Genomic DNA, 25,202 nt, shown 5'->3' with positions numbered 1-25,202 from the left:
TAGGACCATCAAGCATCGAGCAATTCATCATCAAATGCAAAAGCGATCGACCCTCTAACTGGGAGCAGAGTGGACAGACACTGTGTCCGTGCCTCCAACTATCTGCTAGTTTGAGCCACCTATCCTTGCGAGAACCAACGCTCTCTCATCACGCCTATCTACTACAATGCTCGTATTGAGCTGCAACAAGTATTTATGAGTCTGTTCATAGCCGGTCATCTTATAGGGTTTCAACGCAATGCATGAGTGCCTCTCGTCCCACTTGATCCATGTGTGGTAGCTTACTGAGCTAAAGTTAGTTGCAGGGATATATGTCCAAGTCCATTTCTTGAATGATTGGTTCTTGGGCTTCTTGTTTACCAAGGAGCCTATCCAAGTGGATGAAGCCAAGTGGTACTTGTCAAAAGCACTTGCTCGTTGTCCCCCACAGAATACAGGTACGGGAGGGATGTTAAATTTGTGATGGAGGGTGGCCATCCCCACGGAGGTTGACCTTGCTGCTTTCCCGACTAACATTCGTATCCCGATGGTGACGAGGTGTTGCAAAGAATGGAGCACACGCTGATTGTGGGCCCCCATAATCTCTGTGCCATAACAGATCACTGGATATTCTCCCAAAGTGACGATAGATGAGCGCTAGAGCCAGTCAAGTACCTTGCCCTGCGGGGGGTCAGCCTTGCCAAAGCGGGATTGGGAGGTGGAAGGGAGGCACCACCAATACCAACGAACGCCACCTGTGAGCCGAGGTCCTTCCAAGCGGGTATGACATTTCCTTTGGGAAAACCGTCGTGCGTGGTGAGTGATAAGCTACCTGGCAGAGGAAACTCCGAAGGGAAGGCCGAGCAAGTCCAGCAATATGTGGGCCTCTGATCTGAGGTACTTGGTCGCTGCCATGCCCATAACCTTTTAGCGATGTGGGTCTCTCATGGGCTCTGATCTAAGAGAGTAGATAAGCATGGCCTCTTGGGGAGACGAGTCCTCACGTAGTCCAGGGGAAACATTGACAAAAGCATCTACCCTAGGAGTATGGGTGCAATTGAAGCCTTTGTCGTCACTTTCCCTTTCGTATTTAATTTGTATATATCTGTTTTGGCTTTGTTTTGGGGAGATGACAAAAGGGTACCCATCCCCAACTCCTAAAACAAAACAAAAAAAAAGCGGTGGTCTAGTGCGTAACGTGGCTAGTTCACTGCCACCACTGTTCAGAGATAGACGTAGCTGGACTGTCAGGGATATTTGTGTTAGCCGTATGCTAAATTGGTTCTAGTCGTCGGGGCAACGTGCATCATACTTTCTATGAGTCTAGAATCTTGTGTCTTGTGTCTAGCATCACACACTTGCACTCTCCCTGCAAAGTTGGAGCCTTGACACCCCCATTGTATCTGTGAGTCCTTGGCTTGGAGGCGAGTGTGCTGTCAGTCAAAGTTTGTACTGGTTCCATGAGTATGTTGAGCTCCATTGAGTTCTGAGTCTGCTGTTGTGTCTTTTGAGTTTGCTTTGTTCCATTGCTCTAAAGATTTTCAGTCTATTGGAGCAAGGTTTCATGCATGTTGCAATGAGGAGTACCCACAGTAGAGAGCACGACATACTTATCCTGCTACAGGTGCTCTCATTTTTGGCACACCCAGTGGGACCTCAACTGGAGTCTCACTTTGTGAAGCATACATGGTCGAGAAGCTAGCTAGTTTAGTCTCTCACCTGGCCTAGCGTGTTGGTCTAGACTCATTTGGGTTATCCTGGTTTGGTCCACCTTCACCTTCGTCTAGCTTGGTCTAGCTGGTCTTTGCCTCATCTAGCTTGGTCTAGTCCACCTTCGCCCTCGTCCAGCTTGGTCTAGTTGGTCTAGTCTCTTGACCTTGTCTAGCTGGAGTTGTCTAGTGGCGGCCTAGTCGAGTCTGGTCTAGTGGGTCTAGACTATCCAGCAAGTTCAAGGGTCTTTGTGCCCAGAGCTTGGGTGGGTCTGTTGCTACTGCATGACACATACAAGGCAATCTGAAGATCGACAAAGCCCACTACAGAGCCCTCTGTAGTACTACCTCAGGAAGCGCCAGCCTTTTGTGCCGAGTAGAAGTCTTCCATCCCCGCCTCCCTCAACTCCCTCAACCAGCTCCTCACCACCCTTGTCACCTTCCCCAGTACACTTTCCACCAATTGTGTTACAGCAGGCTCCAGACGAGGCAGCAATGGAGGAGCTAACAAGCATACTAGCTAAGGTGAACATAAAGTTTCCTACTTTCAAAGGACTCTCCATAGAGGATGGAGACGGTCACGCTAGGAGGTGTATATCCCTCTGCAAAGGTTGGGGCCTAAACAAAGAAGATGCCTACCTAGTGCTCTTTCCGTCCACCTTGGATGGCTTAGCAGACAAATGGTACGACTTGCGAAGCACTAAGGTGACAATTTTGTTCAGCTTTTAAACCAGGTGATTTTCAAGAGAAGGTTTTAGATGACTTGGAAAACTTAGTGCCCCAACCAGATAGACTTTTGCAAAACTCATGACAAGAACGAAGTCGCTAGTTGCCAAGCTTTTCCAGCAAACAGGAGAATTCATGGTCAAAAAGTGGGTGGAAAAGGCTCCCCCAAGACGTCTCAACAGCAGCTACAGGGGACTCTCTGACGTGAAGCCACTTTGTTGGAGTTTGTCGTGGCTGCTACCGGAATAGAAGGAGCAAGGCGGTTATTCAACGACCCCCCTCAAGTAGAGAAAGCCTCAGTTCTAATGGAAAGTGCCCCTAACCCCTTGATTTCTACACGTAGGGAACACGAAGCACTGAAATTACAAAGAGCTCTCAAGAGGAGAGGTCCTTCTCTCTTCGACAAGAGAAGTCCCCACATCAAGAAGCTTTGGACCAAATCAAGAGAGGGCTAGAAGAGCTTCGTGCTTAGCATGTGGTGTGGTGTAGCTCATGTCGCTCTCCAAGGCATCCTCCAGATAAATGCCCCCTTCGGGCATATTGCCACCTCTGTGAAAAGTTTGGACATAAACACAAGGATTGCTACTACCTAAAGGGATTACGGAAACTACAATAGAGCCTGGCTCCTACTCTCCAACATGGTTTTCCCTTGTGGCCATCCAAACTACATACCACCTTTGCTGACTACACCTCCTATGGAAGGTCAAAACACTTTTCCATCTCAGAGCTTTTATCATGCTAATGCTCCCTCAGCCTTTCAGAGCTTCTACACCTCAGCATCCACCTCCACGCAGCAAGAGCAAAGACCGCCTCATCCCCCGACTCGCCCATCCATTTGGCCCATTTTGTATTGCCTTGAGGCTCAGGATCACTACAGTAAGGATTGTCCAAAACAACGCGTATCCACATCTTGAGTCCAAGTCAAAGCCAATCGGAATTCACCTTTCCCAAGATCAATCTCATAGCAATTAGCACGATCCCTCGGCTGCCACCTTCTGCCCTTGTGGTTGCCCCTCAATACAAGTTGCAGTTGGAAGAGGAGCCGACTGGTGTCCTCACTTGGGCACTTAGGGCAGCCCTCGCCCTCAATCTTCCAGCAGGTCCAACTCTTCCCTTCCCAATGAACACACCTCTCGGCAGCTGACGAGCCATCCCCTAGTGCCAAGAGAGGATCTCACCTGTCACAAACTAGTGATGTGGCAGTAGGCCCCCGGACACGCACAATGCTGACGTGGCAGCAGATTCTGTAAAACGCGCCGACACGTTGGCAAAACGCGCAGATTGTTGACGTGATAGTTTTACGCAAATTGCGCTGACATGGTTGATGTGGTAGCTGTACGGATTAGTGTGAATAACGCTGGTTGGTTTTTAGGATAGCTTTTGGGACAATTGCTTTTAAGATTAAAAGCTTTTGAGCTTAAGCGCTTTTGGGGCTTTGCTTTTAGGCATCCCTTGTACCTTTAAATAAGTGGGCAGGGCCTCACTTCTCAGAGCATCTGGACGCAGAGTCTGAGAGTGAGCACTTACCTGCTCCCTTGTACTTTGAACACAGATTAATACAAAAAAAAATACCGAAAGGGGCGCCAGTCTTTGGGGTCAATACCTCTGGGCACGGAACTACACCGAGCCGTGTCAGTTTTGTGAATTGTTTTGAAGTGAATCTATGTTGTGTCGCGGTAGAATCTTGACTTGGGTGTCCAAGTTTGTTATAGTGTTATCAGAGCGCGGCCGATTTCTCTTCTACTGGGAAATCCGATCCTTTTCTCTCGGCACTTATGGATTCCAACAAAAATCAGTCGACTTCTTTTGCATCTGCGAATGCGGGAGGAGATCACGAAGAAGATTCTCATGAGCAAACAGAGGAAGAGTATGGCCCACCTTGGCCTACTCAGTTCAAGATTGAAGAGATGGAACGTCGACAATTGGTTGTCGAGGCAACAAAGCAGATGATTAAAATTGCGAAGGATCCAAAATTTGCCAATCCCTCGCAGACCAGTGGGAGAAGGCCACAGAACCACCCATCAAAACGGCAATCAAGAAACGTCCTTCTACGAGGATGTTTAATGAGCAAGAATTACAAGAGGTGGTTCAGACACAGATTAGTCAGCTTTTGGACGCAAACAAAAAATCCAAAAAGCACGAGAAAAAGCAGAAGAAAGGGATTGACTTCCCGGGTTAGTTGGGTCGTCAATCTGTTTTGACGCTTTGAGAGTGAACGGAAGGAAAACGGAATTGAGAGCTAGTCTCTCGGGTTTTCCCTAACGGGAAGGAAACGACCATCGAGTCTAAGAACTAGAATGGAGGGGTTACTCCAATTCTTGTGTTTGTAAAAAGATTGTCCCTGAATAAAGATTCTCTCAAGGGGGGGGAGGGGGACGGGCCATCTTCCCCAATACTGTGTTGATCTTCTCCCTCATCTCTTTTGGTCAATATTCTATTTATTTCAGCTTATTGATTACTTGTGTTCGCTCCCGTTTGTGACAATGGTATCAGAGCTCGGTCGCCTCTCTTTTTCCGCAAAGGAGGACGATTCTAAGAAGGAACGGGAAGAATCATGACGAGTCATGGGAGAACCATTGAAGAAGAACTCCAGCAAGTACGAGTTCAACTCGCGGAATTGCAGCAGCTTCTCACGTTGCTGGCTGTCCAGGAGGTTTTGGACGGACTCAAGAAGCTGTGAGGAACAAACGTCGATAGGCGTCAAGAAAACACTACTGGTGGCGATAACTTGCATGAGGAAAACACGAAAAAAGGCGCTGTAGCACACAAGGGATCTTCGGATCGGAACAAAGGCCTACATCGAGCAAGGGCTAGGAAAAATAATTCTCTCTGCTGAATGAAAGCAAAGGTGTCTCTTATCTCTTCCCCGTCACTCTCTCTTGATTATACTACCTCTACTTCTCATATTGTATCTAAACCTTCTTCTTACAAGTGAACGCCTACTACTTCTTTACATAACACTAAGGAGAAGCCCAAGTTCAAGAAGGACAACTGCAAGCGTCACCACAAGATGCAAGTTTTCAAATCAGGTGACAAGGATGTTAAGTTTGACAATTACAGAGGATGAAAAAATATCTTCAAGGCACTGCCTTTTATCAAACATTTTGAAGTTGCTGATGGTTGGTCAAAATTCTGGAAGGTACTCAAGCCAGAACGGGGACTCAGTTCAAAGCTGAATTTTACGAATAATTCCTTCCGCCCGACTTCGAGAAGGGCATTCGGAAGGAATGGGTCTGGCTCGCCTAGAAGGAACATGAGAAAGTCACGGCCTATGTTGACAAGTATTGGTTGGTTCTTTTGAAAGTCACGGCCTATGTTGACAAGTATTGGTTGGTTCATGAAGATTTCCGACGAGGAAAGATGCGGAGGTTCGTAGCAGGCCTTTAACCACAGCTTTGAAAGAGTATGAAGGTGTATCCCCATAATACCCTTCACGGATGATGGAGTTCGCAATCATTGTGGAGGATCTACGCTCTAGTGGTACCCCCAGACGGATGGAACAAAGCACGTACTGTGTAAGACAGAGCGGTCTATGATGATCATGGCAAGCTGTTAGAGTTCATGCATCTCTCTGGATTCGTCCAATCGAACCAACCCAGTTTCTTCCAAGGATAGGTGTTAGGGAATGAGGGTTGTTTTGTGGTTGTGCTCGGCCAGTGTGAGGCTGTTTTCTCATGTCGGGATATGTCTAGCCATGTTTAGCCTTGGGTTTTGGCTTGGTTCCGTGGCCATTAGGCTCCTGTAGGCTGGGAGTATTTTTCTTAACCTTGTCTGTTTTTTCTCAGAACCCCTTTGGGCATCCAACGCTAGTGCTTTCTATTCTTCTCCTATTTTAGAGGTTGTGGGGCTGGTGGACAGCTGGCCAACCTAGGCTTATGGAGGTATATAGGCAAGGCAGGGGAACTAGAGGGAGACAATGTGTGCACAGAGCCCTTGGGTGCAAGGTGCTCCTAGGGGGTAGAGGGTGCAGATCACCTCAGCGTTTTACTACCATTCAGCCCTAGCGTTTTCCCATTCAGCCCTAATGTTTTCCCATTCAGACCTAGCGTTTTCCATCCCCAGTAGTAGGGTAGCACCACCAGGCAGATGACGGGCAGCAGGGGGATTTCTCCTTGCGATTTTCTTCTCAAAGCACCCAAATGGAGACGACGATCATCATGATGCAGAGCACCACATCTGGGATGCAGGTTGTGGAATGAAGATGTCCTATGCTCTCTAGATGGCTCCCTTGCCATGAGGCATGTCCATCTCCCTCCAGATTAATTCTCTTGCTAGGAGGAGATCCTGCCAGAGCCTCGCTTTCGGAGAAGGCTAGGGAAGCCCATGTGGAGACCATGTCAGTGGTCTCATGTGTAGGAGTAGTTGGCAGTGTCAGTAGCAGTTGCAATTGTGTGTACCTCGGGTCTATCCATTGGGCATGATAGTTCAATGTTAGACCACCCTTGGTCACTTGTATAAGCAGCTTGTTATCAACATGGAGAGCCTTTCCCAGATCTCTCTCTCTCTCTCTCTCTCTCTCTCTCTCTCTCTCTCTCTCTCTCACAGATTACGTGTCTCTTAATACCTCAATGATCTCTCTTCTTCATGTGTGTAGCATTGCAGGTGCTCTAGATCGAAGTTGAGGTGCCCAGCAGATCACGAGCCAGTTCTTGTCTTCATTGCATCTGCCGCTGCCTCCTTTGACATGGTAGTATCAGAGCCCTCGTCGGTGACACGACCACCTTGGATGCTTGGATTTGGCTGATCTGGTGCTGTCTTGGACTTGATTGAGAGAGAAAAAGCTTGCTGTTTTTTTCTGGTTTTTCTCGAGTTTGGGGCTGATTCGGGTACGTGGAGGCTTGGAGCGTGGTCTACGTCTTCCTCGTCCTTTTACCCTTGTTTACCCCGACCTCTCTTCACCGAGGGGAACCTGATGGAGGTTGCAAGATGTAAAGCAGTGCTGGGTTGCTTTGGTCTTCCCAGATGGAGTCATGTTGACGCACCTTCCCGCAAGGGGTGCAAGCATGCGGTTGTTGGATCCAAAGGGGGAGCTATTCATTTCCAGCTTCTTCAGAGAGAAGCTTTTGGACAGCACTGGGATCTTCTTCATCACTTCTGGAGCAGGTTTTCAAGGCTCGGGTAGCAGGTTGATGATTCAATTGCACTTTTGTACGAGATTGTAGATCATGGATGACAAAGGGGGATCACTTTCCTTCTAGAAGCAGAGGATGTCCTTTGATTTTGCTTGTCCATCTAAGGATGGAAGTTCCAGTTCCGTCTTCAGTTGACTCTTGTTCATCCGGTATGCAGTAGGTCAGATGCATGTTCCATTGCATGTGTTGGAGTTGGATTTGATAGGCAAAGGGGGATTGTTCTAGTGCATCCGGTTTGACATGTTGTAAGCATTGTACCTACAGGTTTGATCTTGGTAGATGCAGAGGAGTGGCGGACATTTGGTTTGATCTCAGGGAGTTTGCTTCGATAGCTAGGTTGTATTGGACCCCGACGACTTCTTTGGCAAACATGATCCTCAGGTGACGACCTTTTAGGTCTTCCTATTCTTAGCAGTACGAGTTTACCGATGGTGTGATTCTCTGAGTTTCGAGTTCCTTGAGATTGAGGTTTTTGCTATTTAGTTATAGAGGAAGCAGTTTTACTCCAGGTTGTCTCAGATTTATCCTTGGTTGTACTTATTCTCTTTTCTTAGGATTGAGTGGGAAAGGGGGCTTCCTATCTTGAGGGGAGTTCTCGACTTCAGCTCTAGAGTTTTTAATGACAATGTTTCCTCTATATTCCGACGTGGGGTTGAGTCAGTTGCTACCTCAGAGCGTATTTTTTGAGGATGCTTCTTGTTGAGAGGGGGCTTCCAGGTTATTATCTTCGGTCGACTACCGGTGCTCCATTCAATGGAGTACCATGCACGATGTCTTCTAGTCCTTGGTTTCCTTGTCCATTTCTTGCGGCTTTGGATGGTGTGAATTAGCTCATAGTGCAGTTAGTATCTTGGCAGATGTTTTCTTCGGCCACTATGGTGGTTGCTTCGTCTATTGGGCACTGACGACGTTATTGGAGATGTCGTGGTATGTAGTCAATACTATGCATGATGGAGCTGATGGTTATATTGTCTTGTGGGTGACTACCATGGGTCTATACCTTGCACTTTCCTTCAAGGGTGAATCTGGGCTTATCCTGGATTCATCTAGGTATACTTTGGTGGTTGCTTCGTCTTTCGGATTTGTGGTGTGACGGTTGCTCTTCCTAGTGCATCCAAGGAGTACTTCCTACGCCTTCTCTTCCAGATTGATCCCTTGAAACTGTACCATCCAAGACACACCTACTTTCCTTATCCTTAGATTGACATGTTGTTTCATACAAGTGGATAGTGGTCCTTCTTGGACTAGGAACCAGTTATAGCTAGCTCGAGCATTCTTCATAGTGGGGAGACGGTCTTCTCGATTCTCCCAGATTTGGTTCGAGTTTCCACATGTACATTTTCTTTCGGATTCACCTGCGTTGGGTCATCCAGTTACACAAGTGGAGATTGTTGGAGAGTTATCACAGATATCCATGGTTTGGGTGTTGTCCCTTGAGAGGGGGATGTTAGTTTCCAAGACTACCGTACAATTTTAGTGGTTCCATGTGTAGTGGACAAGATTGACAGTCTATTTGGTGGCTTTCTATAGCACCTTGTTCTTCTCTTGTAGAGCTTGGGTGCAAGGTCTCTCGATCTTATCGTATTAGCTGCAGTCTCAGTATTGCTGTGTGTCCCTTTTCGGTGGATGTTTGTTCCCGATTCACTGTGAGAGTGGCATGATATCCACTCGGGATGTGTTTTAGACATATGAAGATCAATAGCAATTTTCACTCTCTGTTCTGATAAAGTTCCTTTAGATACATTTTGTAGTTCATCATTGTATATGGTGGTTGGTGCAATTCTTTGGTTCTTCGCCATCGAACAATTGATTTCTCAGTAGCTTTGGTTGTCTTATTCTTTGGACGTTCCGTAGTAGCTTGGAGATTTTGGCACGTGGTTATGACCGGAGGTGCAAGTTTCCGACTCTCTCCTCAAGGGTGGAGCACTTTAGAGTTGGAAAATGATGTGGATACCAGTAGTTATGCCTTTACCTAGAGTTTTAATGCATTTTCTTGGAGCGGTTAGCAACAATTTCTTTTGCAAATGCTAGTTGTGCAACTTATGAGTTGGTTGAGTTGAGGAGACTCTTGTTAGAGTTGGATTTATTTGAAGCAGATAATATTTTACTTCCCGGACGTCTTTGGGGGGTAGCAGTTGGATCATATTTATTGCAAGATACTTTTCTAATGCACAGTTTGTTGCATATATCCTCATCCACCAAACCCTCTCTTTACAGTTGTAGATTGCTCACTTTAGCTTCTTGGTCTGTCTTCCTTTCCAGGAGCTGAGAGGGAGTTCAAGCATCTCTCTAGATTCGTCGAGTCGGTCCCCTCTTTACAGTTGTAGATTGCTCACTTTAGCTTCTTGGTCCGTCTTCCTTTCCAGAAGCTGAGAGGGAGTTCAGGCATCTCCCTAGATTTGTCTAGTTGAGCGACAAAAAAAATGAGCGAGTCCCTCAATAAAGTATTTTGTGAATTAGAGAGACTTTCATATAGTATAAGAAAGACATAATTAAAGAGACATTTCAAACCACATTTACAGACCAAAAGAGCCTGGGGTGTTGGTAGGACAACTATAGCCAATGAGAGAGAAGGATTATTTCTTTACTATGCGATGGACACATCATAAGGCTATGTTCAAGGGTGTTTCCTCTATGTCGCTTGCTTTGATTGGCAAAGCAACTGTGTGCTGGTTGTCAGGCCTACCGGTGGTTAGGTTCCCTCAGAAACCATGGTTTTCCATCCTGCATTTGTGCAGGAAGAGCTTCAAGCAAACCTTTCTATGCACGTGTGTCCACCCTTTGTGAACCTGATGCCTTCATCTAAACTAAGCCTAAGCACCCCTATATTTCATCTTTGTTGTTCAACATTATAACCTACTTTTCAATATGTTGCTCATATATAACAAGCCACAAAGCTATTGTTCTCTTGCATAGTGTTCGTAGAAAATCAAAGTTCAGTGTATTTTTAACCGACGCAGATGATGAGTGCTATTTCAAAGGGTTGCAAAGGCCATTGCTCCATTCTGGGCTGCTGCTATTGATTACAACCCCAAGTGGTATTATAGTCGCTTCGATTCAATGTGGATGATCAGTGTTGATTTGGAGTCGCATTATCAATGTCTTATCTTGTTACTTTTGGCCTTTCAACTAATTGTGCTTTTGTAATACTTTATCTAGAGCCATGTGTAGCCTAGTTTTAACTCTTTTATGAGTATTTCTTCAATATACCTTGCGCTCTAGCCAATTTGTCAAGGTTGTCTCTCATATTTGCTCGGTTTTTTTTGCTCGTTGATTGGAAAGCCTTGGCAACCCTAGGAGGGGCGGTGGGTAGAGGGTGCAAATCAGCCTAGCGTTTTGCTACAGATCAGCCCCAACATTTTCCTATTCGGCCCTAGCGTTTTCCATCCCCAGCAATAGGGCAGCACCGCCAAACAGATGATGGGCAGCTCTCCTTGCGTTTTTCTTCTCAGAGCACCCAGATGGAGCCGACGATCATCATGATGCAGATGACCACCTCTATGCTCTCTAGATGGCACCCTTGCCATGAGGTATGCCCATCTCCCTCCATATCAGTTCTCTTGCTAGGTGGAGATCCTGCCTGAGCTTCGCTTTCTCAGGAGGCTAGGGCAGCCCATGTGGAGACCATGTTAGTCGTCTCATGTGCAGGAGCATTTGGCAATGTTAGTAGCGGTCGTAGTTGTGTGTATCTCGGGTCTATCCATTGGGCATGACAATTCTATGCCGGACAATTCTATGCATGGATAGCTTCTCTCTCTCTCTCTCTCTCTCTCTCTCTCTCTCTCTCTCTCTCTCTCTCTCTCTCTCTCTCTATACATTGTACACCACATGCACCACCCTACCACACCCTTTTGCATAGTATAGGCTCATTTCAGTTTGTACCCTTTTTTTATTTTCCGATGCCTAGAGCATCAACACATGTATATGATATTGTCTCATAGGTCGAGTTCGGCCTTTCGAAGACGTTAATAAAGCTTTCTTTCTTCTTTCTTCTTTTCTTTCTCTCTTTCATTCTCAGTTTACGTCTCTTTGTACCTCAGTGATCTCTCTTCTCCACAAGTGCCTTGTCATGTGTGTGGCATTGCAGGTGTTCTAGATCGCAGTTGAGGTGTCCACCGGATCACGAGCCAGTGCTTGTCTTCATTGCATCTACCGTTGCCTCCTTCGACACAACCAAGTCAAAAAGCATCCCTCTGAGGACTCTGATCAGCCTTAGGAACCAGAGGGCACCAGAAGGCAACTTAAATATCTCTCCCCAGTCCAAGTACAAACCTTCAGAGAAGAAGGAGACGTTTCTACTTTGGAGAGAAAGGACACATGAAGCCCGACCGCCGTGTTTGGCAACAATGGTAGGAACAAGCATCTTCGAAGAAAGAACAAACGAAGAAGAAAAGCTCGAATTCCATTCCGGATGTACAAGTGAATATGGAAACGGAAAAAGGGAAGCATTAGCTTCTAAAGGGCTGGGAATCTCTAAATGAAGAGCGGGTATTGATCCTCTTATGATCCTAGGTTTTTATCTCACTTTATATTGTAGAACACTTGGGCCTCATAGCGGCTCAGGTAGGCACTCTAGTCACATTCAGATTGGCATTCGAGGGGTTGACCACCAATGCAACTCCCGTGCAAGGACAACTCAATCTTTGGACTGGCGAGTATAAGGACCGTAAATCATTTTTGATGGCACCCATCAAGGGATGTGATGCCATCTTGGGTATGCCGTGGCACTTCCACATCCAACCGGTCCCAGACTGTGGAAAAGTCCCTTACTTTTGAGCATGAGGGCAAGAGTAATATTTTTTTTTTTCTAATTGGCTATTCCTTATTGTAAGCCATATCTCCATCAAAAAGGAAATGAAGACTTGAGTTTCGCACGGGAAAAGGATAAACGTCTGAAAGATCGTCGCATTGATCTCATACCGGGTAGCTCTCCTCCTAACCAACCTCCTTACAGGGTAGGTCTTGTTGAGCAAGAGGAAATTTTGAAGCAAGTCAATGTGCTTCTAGAAATAGGTCTAGTACAACAGGTACTTCACCCTAGTGCTCTCTAGTTCTATTCGTGCAAAAGAAAGATGGCACATTTTAAATGTGCATAGACTACTGATCTCTCACCAAGATCACCATCAAGAATCGCTTTCCGATCCCTCGGATTGATGATATTCTCAATAAGTTGTAGAGTGCAAGCATCTTTAGTCACATAGACTTAAAGAGCGGACGGGAATCATCAGATACGAATCGCCCTTGAGGATGTCCATAAGACTGTTTTCTGCACTACGTATGGACTCTATGGATGCCTTTCGGCTTGACCAATGCTCTTGCCATATTCAATCGAATGACGGATTGGATCTTTAGTCCACACCTAAATTTTACAGGGGTATTCTTTGATGACATATTCGTTTCTTCGAAGACAGAGGAGGAACATCGGAAACACTTGGAGTCTGGACATATTGTTTCAGGAATTGGGAAAGCATGAGTTGCATTTTAATGCAAAGAAAAGTGAGTTCTTTCTCATGGAGATTGTCACGGGGACGGACACCAACGATAAAGAACATATTGAACAACTTTAAGCACTTCAAATAACAACTGAACTGAAAGAGATGCACGACACACGAGACGAGGAGCGGTGGAGTTCCACCCCAAGAGAGAATTGGCCCCAAACCTTGGCGCCCGTTTCGATATTTCTTTATATCGCTTCAACTCAATACAAACCGGTACTCCACGCTTTGCACCTTTACTCGGAAGTGCACCAAAGAATGAGCCCATGGCACAAATTTAAATGCCCTTGGCCTATGAAAATCAGTTACATGAAAAGCTTCAAACTCAAAAGCAAGTGGTCCAAAAGCTGCCAGCGCGTTTTGCGAAAAATCCGTACAACTTGCCATGTTATTAGTGCAAGTCACGGAAATCCTCACAACTGACACATCATCAGCGTAAAACGGGGGAAATCCGTACATGTGCCACGTCAGCAAGTCAACGCATTTTGCAGGCTATTCCTACAGCTGGCATGTCATTATGGTCCACGCGATTCTTCTGTGTGTGTGAGTGGATCTTGCTTCATCTTTAGGTCACTTGGGTCCCATCGGATGGGGTCTCATAAGTTGGTGGAAACTTCTTATGCTTCTTCTTCTTCTGCTGCTACTGCTTCTTTAGGGCCTCGGCTGGGATGTGTAGGTTGGCTCTGTTCTTCAGTGGCTTGACACGTGAGCAATTTGTGACAGAGATACACTATCTCGGTCATATAGTCTCTCATAACCAACTTACCAAGTGAGTATGGATCCAACAAAGATCCAGGTGGTACAAGACTTGTCACAGGCTTGGGCACCAATAAGACGGGAATCTAGCCCGACACACGAGAGAATCAAATACTTCACACCTTTAAAATCACATGCAATTTGGTCGACACGGCCCAACGTAGTTCCGTGCCCAGAGAGATTAGCCCCAAACACTGGCGCCCCTTTCGGTGCATTTATATTAATGCTTGATCAAAGTACAACTCCCATGGGTCCTCGGCTCTCAGACTTTGCGTCCAGATGCTTTGAAGAGTGAGGCCCTTGGGCCCTTTTTATTCTTACAAGGGATGCCAAAAGGAGAGCCCCAAAAGCAGTTAAACTCAAAAAGCAAAGAGTTCCAAAAGCAACTGATCCCAAAAGCATCTTATTTTCAAAAGCAATTGGCTCCAAAAACTACCAGAAAGCACTAGCGGAAAATGCGGTACAGCTCTGCCATATTAGCATGCTGTCAGCACAATTCGCGGAATTGCCACATCATCGGCCTGCCAACTCATTTTATGGACGTCCATACTGTCCTACCACGTCAGCAATGTTGTCGTACTGCTACGTCAGCTTGTCTGTGTCCGGACTGTGTTGCCACGTCATCAGTTTGTGACATACCCCCCTCTTGAAAGAATTGTAATCGCCCTCGATTACACCTACAAAACAGACAAAGGCCATACACCAAGTATTGACGCACTAGACGACACAAATCCAACACTTGTACAAAGACGACAGTCACGTCACATGACATCACATGACAGAGCAAATCAATCATAGAAAAATTCATTCAAAATCTCAGACCATGACTGCCAGCAATGTATTTAGTAATCGCATCTAGAACCATCCTGGACCTCACTGATGTCGAATTAACTAATCCTTACTGCGATCATGTTTATGAGATTTTGCACTCAGGCACTGTCGTATACGAGTAATCATTCGTCTCAAGCACTATTGTTTGCGAGTAATCATTTCCAGGGATCCCAATCCATCACTAAGTTCATACTAAACAGAATGGTCCAATCATTCAGTTCTAGCTGTGTGGCCATCTCATCTTGCAAGAACTCTTGATACGCTCATGACAGTTCCATTGAATCAGTCGTGATTCAATTTTCATGATTCGTTGGGAGTTGTCACTGCTTCAAAATCATCATCATCTCATTCTTAATCCTGTTATCTGCTCACAAATAGCAGGTTCTTTCATAAAACGTTAGTTTCATTCAAAATCATCTTCCAAAAGTCTTATTTCATAAATTCATAAAGAAAAATAATGCTAATTTATCCATAATTTTCTATCTAAACTCTGTTTTGGAACGAGTATCGCCTCGTCCTACTGTCCTTTCAATCTGTCAGTCGTCCTGATTCTTGTGCCTTGCCGTTGAGCGTTGTGGAGGGAGATGAAATTGTTGGTGAAATTGGGATCATATAAGATAAGAACTCTTTGATAGTTGAGACATTGCCAACCTTTCAAAAGTTTGCACTTTCCTTTTTCTGAAAGTTGTGTATGAAAGTCTTCTTTTGCAAAATTAGGGCATGACTTGTAATACTCAAACAAGTCGTAAGAGTTATCTTCATGCATGAGGACACGAATGAAGGGAACTCAGTGAGCACATTTATCTAGATGTGACGTTTGGTTTGGAACTTCCAGATGCTATAAGACTAAGGCTATTTTAGATATTTGACAAATGATCTTGGTTGTAAAATTTCTCTCTTTGATGTAAAGCTTAAACAAAAATCAGTGATTGGTTTTGATATTTTTCAAGCCATGGAGAAATACGTTGCAACCTCACGCCACTCGTGTGGAGTAATGCTATATTAAACTTGTAGAACAATGTCACACAAAGTCCTGAATCACGAATTTTGTGTGTGAGTAATGCCTTAAATATGTTTTAAGCCTCCTATTAGCCCAGGGCATGTACGTGAGCATTGCTTTATTATAACTTGTAGACCAATGACATGGAGAGTGATTGGTCGCTTATGTTGTTTGTTCATTTAAGTTGATGTAGATTTTCAATGCGAAAAGGAGGGAAGGTGCTATGCTTGTCAAACTTTCAAATAAAGAGCAACAAATTGTACAATTAAAGGTATTGTTGTATACCCTTTGGATTCATTGAAGCTCATGTCCATGAAAGGTGCATAATTCACATCAAGTATCCAAGCTTGGATTCTTTACATTATTGTAATAGCTTAAGCGGATATGGAAGCATATGTTGTTGTTGGACAAATCTTTTTCAGTGTCGCAGATTGCATTCCATTGATACATGATTGCCTGATTTTGGTAAGAATCACAAAAAATAAACTTGAATTGTTGGCATTTGGAAACCTTTGGAAACTCTTGTATAACAAAAGTCTGTGGCTAATAACTACTCAAGCTGTCAAAAGTTCATAATATATTCCATATTTCATTCTAAGTCCATAAAGAAGGTTAGTAAAGTATGACATAAAATAGTTTGATGACTCTGTCATGTCCTTTCACCAAACCTGAACAAAGAATGAGACTTAACAACTTATTTTTAGGTTGGTATGGAGCCTCATGTAGTGCACCCATTGATTTTGATTATCGAATGCTTGTGAAAAATGTCATTTGTAAAACCTGGAAAATTCTAATGCGGAAATTGTAGAGGTAAATTGAGTATATTGTGACAGGGGATGACCATTTTAAATAGCCGATGTTTCCATTCCACGCGTGTATTATTTTTTGCTTAATTTAAATTATTTACTCCTCAACCTATGTCTTGCCTAATAGAGTATTTATACACTTGTTGATGCTTCAATTTCACAGACAATGGTGCATGACTTGAAGCTAATGATGAAGCCACCAGCAGTTCAGGTTTGTCTGGTTTTGGAACGCAGTCAATGAGTCCATATCAATTGCAAGATAAAGTTACTTTGTATCCAAATACCCACATGAAAATTACAATCTTTTGAGAAGTCCCTTTGGGTCCTCAAGTAGAGGGATACGTGATATAATTCATCTGGACATGGGCATTCTTTACTTTTTTGTTACGTGCAAGCAGGAGAATTTTTTTCACACGAGGGAAGGGGTGTATGATAAAATGATCTCATCGTAAGCAGCGCATTTACTGTATAATGCTCCTTAGTCTCTGGTGCTAACTGACATGCTCAGCATGTATGCTTCTCCAGTGGCACCCCACTGTATCTGCCAGTCTCTATCTCCCACTGATATGAGGAGGCATGTATCTAACGACTAGTACATCTTATCTCATACAGCAAATGTGTCTCCATACATGTCCTGTGTGATAATATGGCTGATCTGTGTACGACTCAAAAGAAGCTACGGTGAGTACTCAAATGGGGGCAATCTATCCAAGATATCTCCCTCATTGGCTAGACATCTAGATGACTCGAGAGCTATCCATCCATATTTGTATATAGGAAGCTCCTAAGCCTTACAAAGTAATGAGCAACTGCGAAAGAAAATAGATAGCAATCCATAGCAAGTGTGTGTATTCCAAACATAAGAAAGAGAAGTGGTTTTTGCTCATACTCCTATGATAGCTCCTGTAATAGTAAATGAAGTGCACTTCTATTTACATGAAACTACACTGAAGGCAATTACATAATTTAAACTGTTTTTGAGAAAAAAAAATTGACAAGAAAAAGATCCTTCCATCAGTTAATAAAACTACCCAAAGGGCTACAACCAACCTCTGCAAGAGAGGGCTACATCAGAAACATGGGGAGACTCTCCCAGTGAGAAGACAAAGTATGTACAATGAGGGCTAAATCATGAGATGGGAGGAGGAAACAACCACACTGGTGGCCGGTAGTGCCATCTAGGCACACCATGAACCATGGTGAAGAAAGGCCCTGGGCGCCAAAGTCGCAAGAAAGCCTCGCGGCCCTCCCGCATGTAGTCAGAGCTGCCCTGAAGTCTCTCAAACTGACCCCTGAGCGTATGGATCAGCTCCAGCCAAATGTCACGAACAGTCTCTGCCGGTGGGATAGGGTGAGCCTCGAAGATGCGAAAGCAGCAGGCCCGCCAAATGAACCAGAGTGTCAGGACGCAGATGAGCTCCCAACACCACTCTCTATCACTACACCACTCCTGGGGGATGGGCTCTGTCGCAAGCTGAAGTGTAGGTCGACCCCCCTAAATAACTATTATCCTGCTGGTGGGAGCCATCTCAAAACGGAGCGCAAGGCCAGTGAGTGTGGACTAGGCTGCAGCACCCCAAGTGTACTGTCGGGCTATGGAAAGTGCTGGCATCAGCCGAAGAATACGAAGCCAAACTTGTTGTTCCGTGGGACACTCCCACAGACAGTGACGTTGACTTTATAAAGGGTGGCCACAGGCTGCACATGCTACCGAGAAATCACTGTGTACCAACCAACTCCCAACTGCAGTAGCTCTATGCACAACTAGCCACAGAAACATGGTAAATCTCCTTGCCTACTTTAAATCTCCTCGGGAAGGCGTGAAATTTGTAGCTAGTCTCCAAGAATGTGGTCTGGACCGTGTGCCATGGGACCCAAAAAACATGAGGCGTGCTACCAACCAAGTGGCCTCGTCTCCTCCATGCATGTGGGCTGGTGCTGCTCTAGGCCACTCTGTAGCTGCTCCCAAGACCTAAGCAGGCTCGCAGCAAAACGGTCCTCCCAACTCTTGCTCAGGCCAACTCCACGCATCTCTGTATAAATCCACCTGATGGACGGGCTCCAAGGGTCGCCCGTATGAGAGACCCGGGCACGAATCCCGTGTAGCAAACTCACTCAAACTCAGAATCTTTGCTAAGATTTTGTAGGCTAAGTTGAGAATGGTGATGGGCCGCCACTGCCGAATCTCATCCAAGGAGCCTCCCTCCTTGGGGATAAGGTATATCAGACCCTCACTCATGCTGTCAGGCATCTCACCAATGTACAAAATGTTGGTAAGCGATACAAAGATCCGGACCAAGGAGCTCCCAATACTAGAAGAAAAAACTGGGAGTCAAACATCCTTCCTTGTGCAGCTACCTCGGGGGAGTGCCCTGAGGGCCTTGTGGAGCTCGTCCAGCTGGAGAGGCATCTCTAGTCTCTAACGCATCTCCTTAGTAACTAGGTACCCAAACCTGCTCTCTGCATGCATCCTGGCGCTCTGATAGTGGCTCAGTTGAAAGCAACTCACGGTAAAAGTCAGTAGCAATTGCACGCATATCTTGAGGCTCTGTAGCAACCGACCCATCAAGTCTCCTCAACTGACAAACACTCACGAGTAACTTTGTCGCCCACCTGGTTCCACTGAGATGCCTTCAAACTCATGACGCCGCTTCTCAATGGTGATCAACTTCTGTCGAGCCTGTTGCATCTGCTCCTCCAACCAAGGACTGTCAAGGTGGCGCTCCTGCATCTGCTGTAAGGATGCAATGCCCTATCTGAGATGCTTCTCCTCCTCCTTGGCTGCAGCCAAGCGAGCTGCAGGCTCCTGGAGGAAGAAGCCACTAAGCTCAGCAAGTCCAATGGCCACTCTACTTGCAGGGGTGCCTTGAGTGCCCAAACTCTCTGGCCAAAGCGCCACCACCCGCTCTCTGAGCTTTATAACGAGTAGATCCTCTCGAGGATGCGCATCATCGCACTCGCACTCCTCCGTATGTTTGTCACAATAAGAATCAATGGCACATGACCTGAAAAGGTAGTCCTTGCCAAAATGCATAGAGATCCTCCCATGTCACACTTGTGGTCATTGGCGTAGAAGTAATCTATCCGAGATAGATTCACACCCTCAGATCGAGAGAAGGATAGGCTGTCTGGGGTCTCACAAAGCCTGCATGCTGCCAAACATCTGAAATCCTCAAGGTCATACATAAGCGCTCCCAAGATGCCAATTCAGCCCCGTGCATAGTAGCATGGCCGCCTCCAATCCTATGTGAGGGGTCCTCCCACATGTTGAAGTTCCCCTCAACACATTATTGCTCTGCATGAGGAAAAGATGCAGATGAGTGTCCAATCCCCTGTGTCGAAGGAGGAATGTGGGATGTGTGGGGTAATGAAGTTGAGGGCCGAGCAGGGGGAAGCGGGAAGTTGGGGGGGCGGGGGGGCAAAGGAGTCTGTAGGCTGAGGGATTGGCGGTGGTGAAGCTGGGGTGGAGGGAGGCTCCTCAGGGGAATCCTGTTGTAGGGTCAAAACGGTTCCCTGTCGGAACCCAATGCTGCTGGGCTGCAGGAGGTCGGCCACTAGGGGGGGCGGTGTAGTGAGCCCCACCTTGTCGACAGCGACCGTGCACTTGCTGTCAGCCATTAGCTGGCTGGTCGTTGGTCTCTGACGAAGTGCCAACATGTGTCCTGGATACCTGTCTGCCATGCATGTTCAGCCTTGGAGAGCTGAGCATGCGATGCGGGTCGAGATCTCTTGTGAGGACAGGCCTTTGCTAAGTGGCCCATGTGTCTGCAAATGAAGCACTAGTTTGGGAGTCCCGAATACTCCACCCTCTGGCATAGCCACCCACCACTCACCCTAGGTAGAAGGACTACCTTTGGGAGGGTATGAGTGTCTCGAACCAAAACGCGTATTGTGGGAATACCTGCAGCCTTGGCAGCATCTGAATTTGTAGTGCGCAGGGTCTCCAAGACTGTCCCGATCTCGGAACGAATCTTGGAAAGAAGCGGGAGGTACTCTCTCCTCAGGCTGAGGAAGTAGACCAAAAGGGCAGATCTGCTTCCTCGGCAAGAACAGCTGAAGCTGGGTCGAAACCATGGCGCCACTGTCGGAAATGAGCCCCTGACCGCTCAGATGGCCAGCAAGCTCATCGAAATGACCTTGGCGGCTATCTTGGGAGTCTCAAACTCGATCCGGTAGTACCCTCGCCCGAGAAGCTGTATGTCGATGACCTTTCCCACCTCTGCTAAGAGACATGCTTGTAGGAGGTCACGCGCCACGCCTCTGCTAGGTCGACTGCCAATGATCTTGCAGATAACAGAGGTGGCCTGTAGGGGCTCCACCTCTGTTGCAAGGCTCGCTTGCTCTGTTGGCGATAGAGCCAGCAAATCGGATGGTGGGCTCGGCGGGGTCGGACGAGGGGGACTTCATTTGAGTCCCTCTGAGCGAGCACGAGCTTCCATCTGTGTCTGCTATTGCAAATGCGAAATTCGACGACGAATCCGAGGAGCCGACGATGACTCCCGCCGAGGAGAGGATGCAGCAGGAGGGATGGGATGAGAGGGATAAGGGGGGGGGGGGGGAAGCAATAGCGATGGCATGGGAGGGAAGTGCAGGCGAACACAGTAGCCGTGAGCGCAACTTATATAGATCATGCTCTGGACAACTGTTTTTCAGAATTATCAGAATTAAGGACAACTACATCTGGAATCACAAACGAGCCTAAAATTGTTTAAATTTATTTTGTCGAAAAGACTAAATTTTCGCTTTTCAATTTGGCTAACTTGTTCACGTTTGTTGCTCACAAATGGTGGATGTCTATCAGGCTAGACGTCTACTTCTTGATCCTGCTATACATGCAGAGTTTACGCGGATGAAGGTATTGCAGTTTAATTTTTGTAGTGTCAAGTATTTCTTGTTTGTAGTCAAGTCTCACTTTCAACGTACTGCTTTTAAAGTTGTGCCTTGTTCGAATGTCTTGTTTTGCTGATTTGCATGTAGTAATCTTTTCAACTTATGAGATGTGGAGTATGTAAGTCGCTAGCTTTGATTATTTTGTCTATTTTGGTAGGCAGTTTAAAATTCATAGCTTTATTAGTATAGGGTTTTTTTTTGTGCATGATTTGTTAATGGCAGTAGAAAAGTTAACAAAGCTACTGGATATGCACATACCTGTCTATATTCAAACAATGAAAAGTGACCATGAAGATCTCTGGAACTTCATGTGCATGCCTGTTTATATGCCTTTGACATTATCCCAGTGTGACAACCCTAATAATGGCAAGTCTGGAGTGGGCAATACCTGCGCTTGAACTTGACAACTATGTAACCTTGGAAAGACTTGCCATTGCTGCCCCCTTTTGTTGCGCAACAAACCTTTGCCATTGCTCCCTCCCCATCTGTGCTATCTTCCTCCTCTTTGTGCGCCGTTTCTCCCTGTTGCTGCTCTTGAAGGGTACCCATGGAGGCGAGAATGAGAGCAAGAGAAAAGAAAGACATAGAGAATGGCTGGAGCTTTCTGCAGCAAGTATAGCTCCCTTTAGTTGAACTATATTGATAAGAATGAAAAATTGGTTAGCTAAGGGGGCATTGGCCTTCATATCCAAGAACCTCCCATCTAAAAGGAAACGTGCCTTTAAGCAAGCTATGGATATATATACAACATGTATAGCGTCTGTATCTCTATCCATTGCCCATAAGGAGTCGACAATGTGCAAACTTCTTGGGGGTTAGACCTTTCATAGGAAATTTGCAGGCTGTCATTTCCGTAAATATTGACGAGTGCGATGCGCTTGTCCCCAAGCGCGTCACAAATGAAGTGATACTTCACATGTGCTTTGCCTTCACATGAAACTTCCAATTCCATTTCAATAGATAGCACTTTGACTATCACAATGCAAAACTAAAATGCCCAAAGGTTGAAGTATTTGATCACACCTTTCACTACTTCCTAGTGATTCTTGCTAGGACTTTCCATAATTTGATAACAGTTCTCATTGCTAATGCAATGTCTGCACAAGTCTTAATCATGGCAAGCATCAAAAGCAGATACATAAGAAACCTTGGCGCCCGCCCACGCCCCCCCCCCCCCCCCCCCCCGGATGGCCCCATCTCTCCTATATTGGAGAGAAGTAAACAACTTTCTTACTCTTGTCTCAAATAATCCGCATTCCAAAAGTGTCTTTTGCTTCACCCAAATCAAGGTCTTCTGGAGCTTACCTTTTAAAGCATCTACCTCAAAACTCTTCTTCTTGAGTATAAGCATGCCAACCACATAAAGAATCAAGATCAAAAGACTACGTTCAATGGCTTTCTTCGGCATATAGGCAACAATCAATTCTGTGCCAAACTCCTAGCCTTGACTTTGTGGATGCATCAAACTTGTGATACCATTCCCTTGGCTTATACTTCAACTCGAAGGCATCTCTTGAGCTTACACACCAATATGGTTCTGCATACAGAGGCTTTCTTCTTGTCTGTGTCCATGGAGTTATACATGGTTGCCCCTTTTATCAACCTCTCTTTGCAAGTAGTGACTGCCCTTGTCACCTACACATGGTGCAAGGGGGGTTCAGGTGGGAGAAGAGAACTTCCAGGGGGTGTTGCTTCTTTTTTGGTTTTTTGTTTGAAATTTTTTTGCAGGGTCCTTTTTTTCTTTTGGGGGGGGGGGGGGGGGGGGGGCGGGGGGAAGGATGGGGGGTACTAACGATGTAAGGTATTGGCAACTAGCGAACAATGGAGTCATAGTTTTGTAGTCTAGACAATAATTACGGATTTAGGGTCGTCGTACATGATGAGCAAAAGTTTGGGGTTGTGCATGGACTTATGTTTTGACTTTTTTCCATGTATGAAGGTCTTTTCATGACCGTGTCAGTGTACATGTGTTTAAATACATTTAATGTGCAATAGATTTTGTATGTGAAGGGAGGTAGCTAACCCTCTCGTCTACTAGGATGCATAGGTGGCATAGAACCATGTGGTAGCATGTGGAAAAAGAACCTAAGGGGTGTGGGTACCCAAGGGAGCCTTTACTAGAGGCTGTGGACTCACCTAGAGATAGTTAAGAGGTCCCTAAAGTGGCCTGAAGGTGATCTACGAGTTCGCAAGTGGACTAGGCTGATTTAAGCACCCATATGATGCCAGATGAGATACCTACACTAGCTCTATATAATGAGGCTCTTTGTACGCACTTTTATTCAATCTAGCAATCAAGTTTGTGTCTACACTGTGTACTCAAAAGTGTTATTTATCATAATTCCTTTCTCTAATCTATTCCCCCTAAACACTACACTTAGTATATGTGGTGCAAAGCGGTTTTAAGAGTTCTATTGTAAGTCTAGAAAATTTTCTTTCATATGGTATAATAATGCACAAATTCATATGCATATGTGTGCAGAAGGAGCTTGAGAGTGCTGAGAAGAAGATTAAAGAGCTGCAAGACGACCTTGGTGCTGTCCAATTCACACCTCATAGCAAAAATGGGAAAATGCTTATGGCGAAGTGTCGTACATTACAAGAAGAGAATGAGGAGATTGGACGTGAAGCTTCGGAGGGAAAGGTTTGTACTGGCTGTCGTGTTTAAATATTCTCTTCTTTAAACTTTCATATGCTTTTTTGGGCTGTCAGTAGTGGCATCGTTGTGGTATCTCGTGCCTAGAAAAGAGAAAATCTGGCTGTGGTTTTTTTTTTCTTTGTGGACGGGTGGAGGGGGTGGGGGCTGGTGGGTGTTTGTGGATCTTAGACTAGGCTTGAATATTTAAATTAGCCTACTAGACGAGGCTCCAGATGGCAGGGATGGAGTAGGGAAGTACTCCTAAGAATGGCATCTAGCTCTATTCACTACCATATGCTCATTATTGACTTATCGGTTAGCAGGAAATTATCTTCCATTCTGTGCACAATGTATCTGTGGCCTCTGTGCCTGTTTATGTCTCCTTAGACATTCATCAATCCAGTTAATGAAAGGTGTGGATAATGAGGGTCGGGTGGAGAACTGGAGCTGCTGCTCATTTATCAGTTGAATTGGATGTGTGCATCAGACGTCATTGAGTAACTCCTGTTGGGAGGTGAAGTTCCAAATTTAAATGGCTGGAAGAAACTCATAATCTGTAATTGTGGCTTAACGTCTACCTTTGCTATAGAGACCAAGGTAGTCAGTGTGGGTTTTTGGTAAGCGAAACTCCATCAGCACTTAGCCATCTGCTATTATATAACTCTTCTGAATGGATCAAACCCCTCTGTGTACAGATTTTGATAGATCTAGCAATGACATATAATCTGCTGTACTGTCTCCACAGCCAAGTGATATAATTTCCATATGCACCCATCCCTCGAATTCCCATTTGCTCTGTTCAACTACACTTCCAGTGAGAGTGCAGATAACCTGAAGGTATCAAAGAGTAGTTCGCATACCTTGAGACATGATATAATTTGCAGTTTGCAGTTTTATGTGAATTTGGACTTTTCCTTGTTTGTCGAGGCATTTTTTATATGTTTTTGGGAGGGGGGTGTGTGGGTGCGCGCACATGAGCTGACAGCTGGAAAACACGAGTAGGCAGAATGCGCCCCGGAGAGATTTTCTGTCCCCCTTGCAGTATTTTTTATTACATTCAAAGTGCTCTGAGAGTGGTTCACCCAGACCCAGGCCTGTAGTTGCCTCTTCTGCTCCATTTTTATCAGTGCTTTACTTTCTTTTGCACTTTTGCGATGCCTCTGTGTGATGGGCTCCTTTTCACCTGCTGCTGCTGCTGCTGCTGCTGCTACCATGTGGCAGTCTTGACATGATGGCGTAC

The 25,202-nt window shown here is 45.6% G+C and overlaps 1 protein-coding gene across 1 annotated transcript in view; it reads left to right on the top strand.

The window, feature by feature from the left end:
• FIP37 (FKBP12 interacting protein 37) overlaps positions 1-25,202 on the top strand; it is a 101,241-nt gene that overhangs the window by 52,608 nt on the left and 23,431 nt on the right. Inside the window, exons 8-11 of the mRNA XM_086497686.1 lie at positions 15,822-15,899; positions 16,598-16,645; positions 21,236-21,289; positions 23,807-23,968. Of these exons, the coding sequence (XP_086353812.1) occupies positions 15,822-15,899; positions 16,598-16,645; positions 21,236-21,289; positions 23,807-23,968 (342 nt within the window). The remainder of the gene's footprint in view (positions 1-15,821; positions 15,900-16,597; positions 16,646-21,235; positions 21,290-23,806; positions 23,969-25,202) is intronic.

This window comes from Adiantum capillus-veneris, chromosome 23 (assembly GCF_014529385.1).
Source record: "Adiantum capillus-veneris isolate H3 chromosome 23, ASM1452938v2, whole genome shotgun sequence".
In the NCBI taxonomy this organism is placed as follows: Eukaryota; Viridiplantae; Streptophyta; class Polypodiopsida; order Polypodiales; family Pteridaceae; genus Adiantum; species Adiantum capillus-veneris.
The sequence above is the reverse complement of the archived record's forward strand: the minus strand, read 5'-3'. Positions and strand labels throughout refer to the sequence as shown.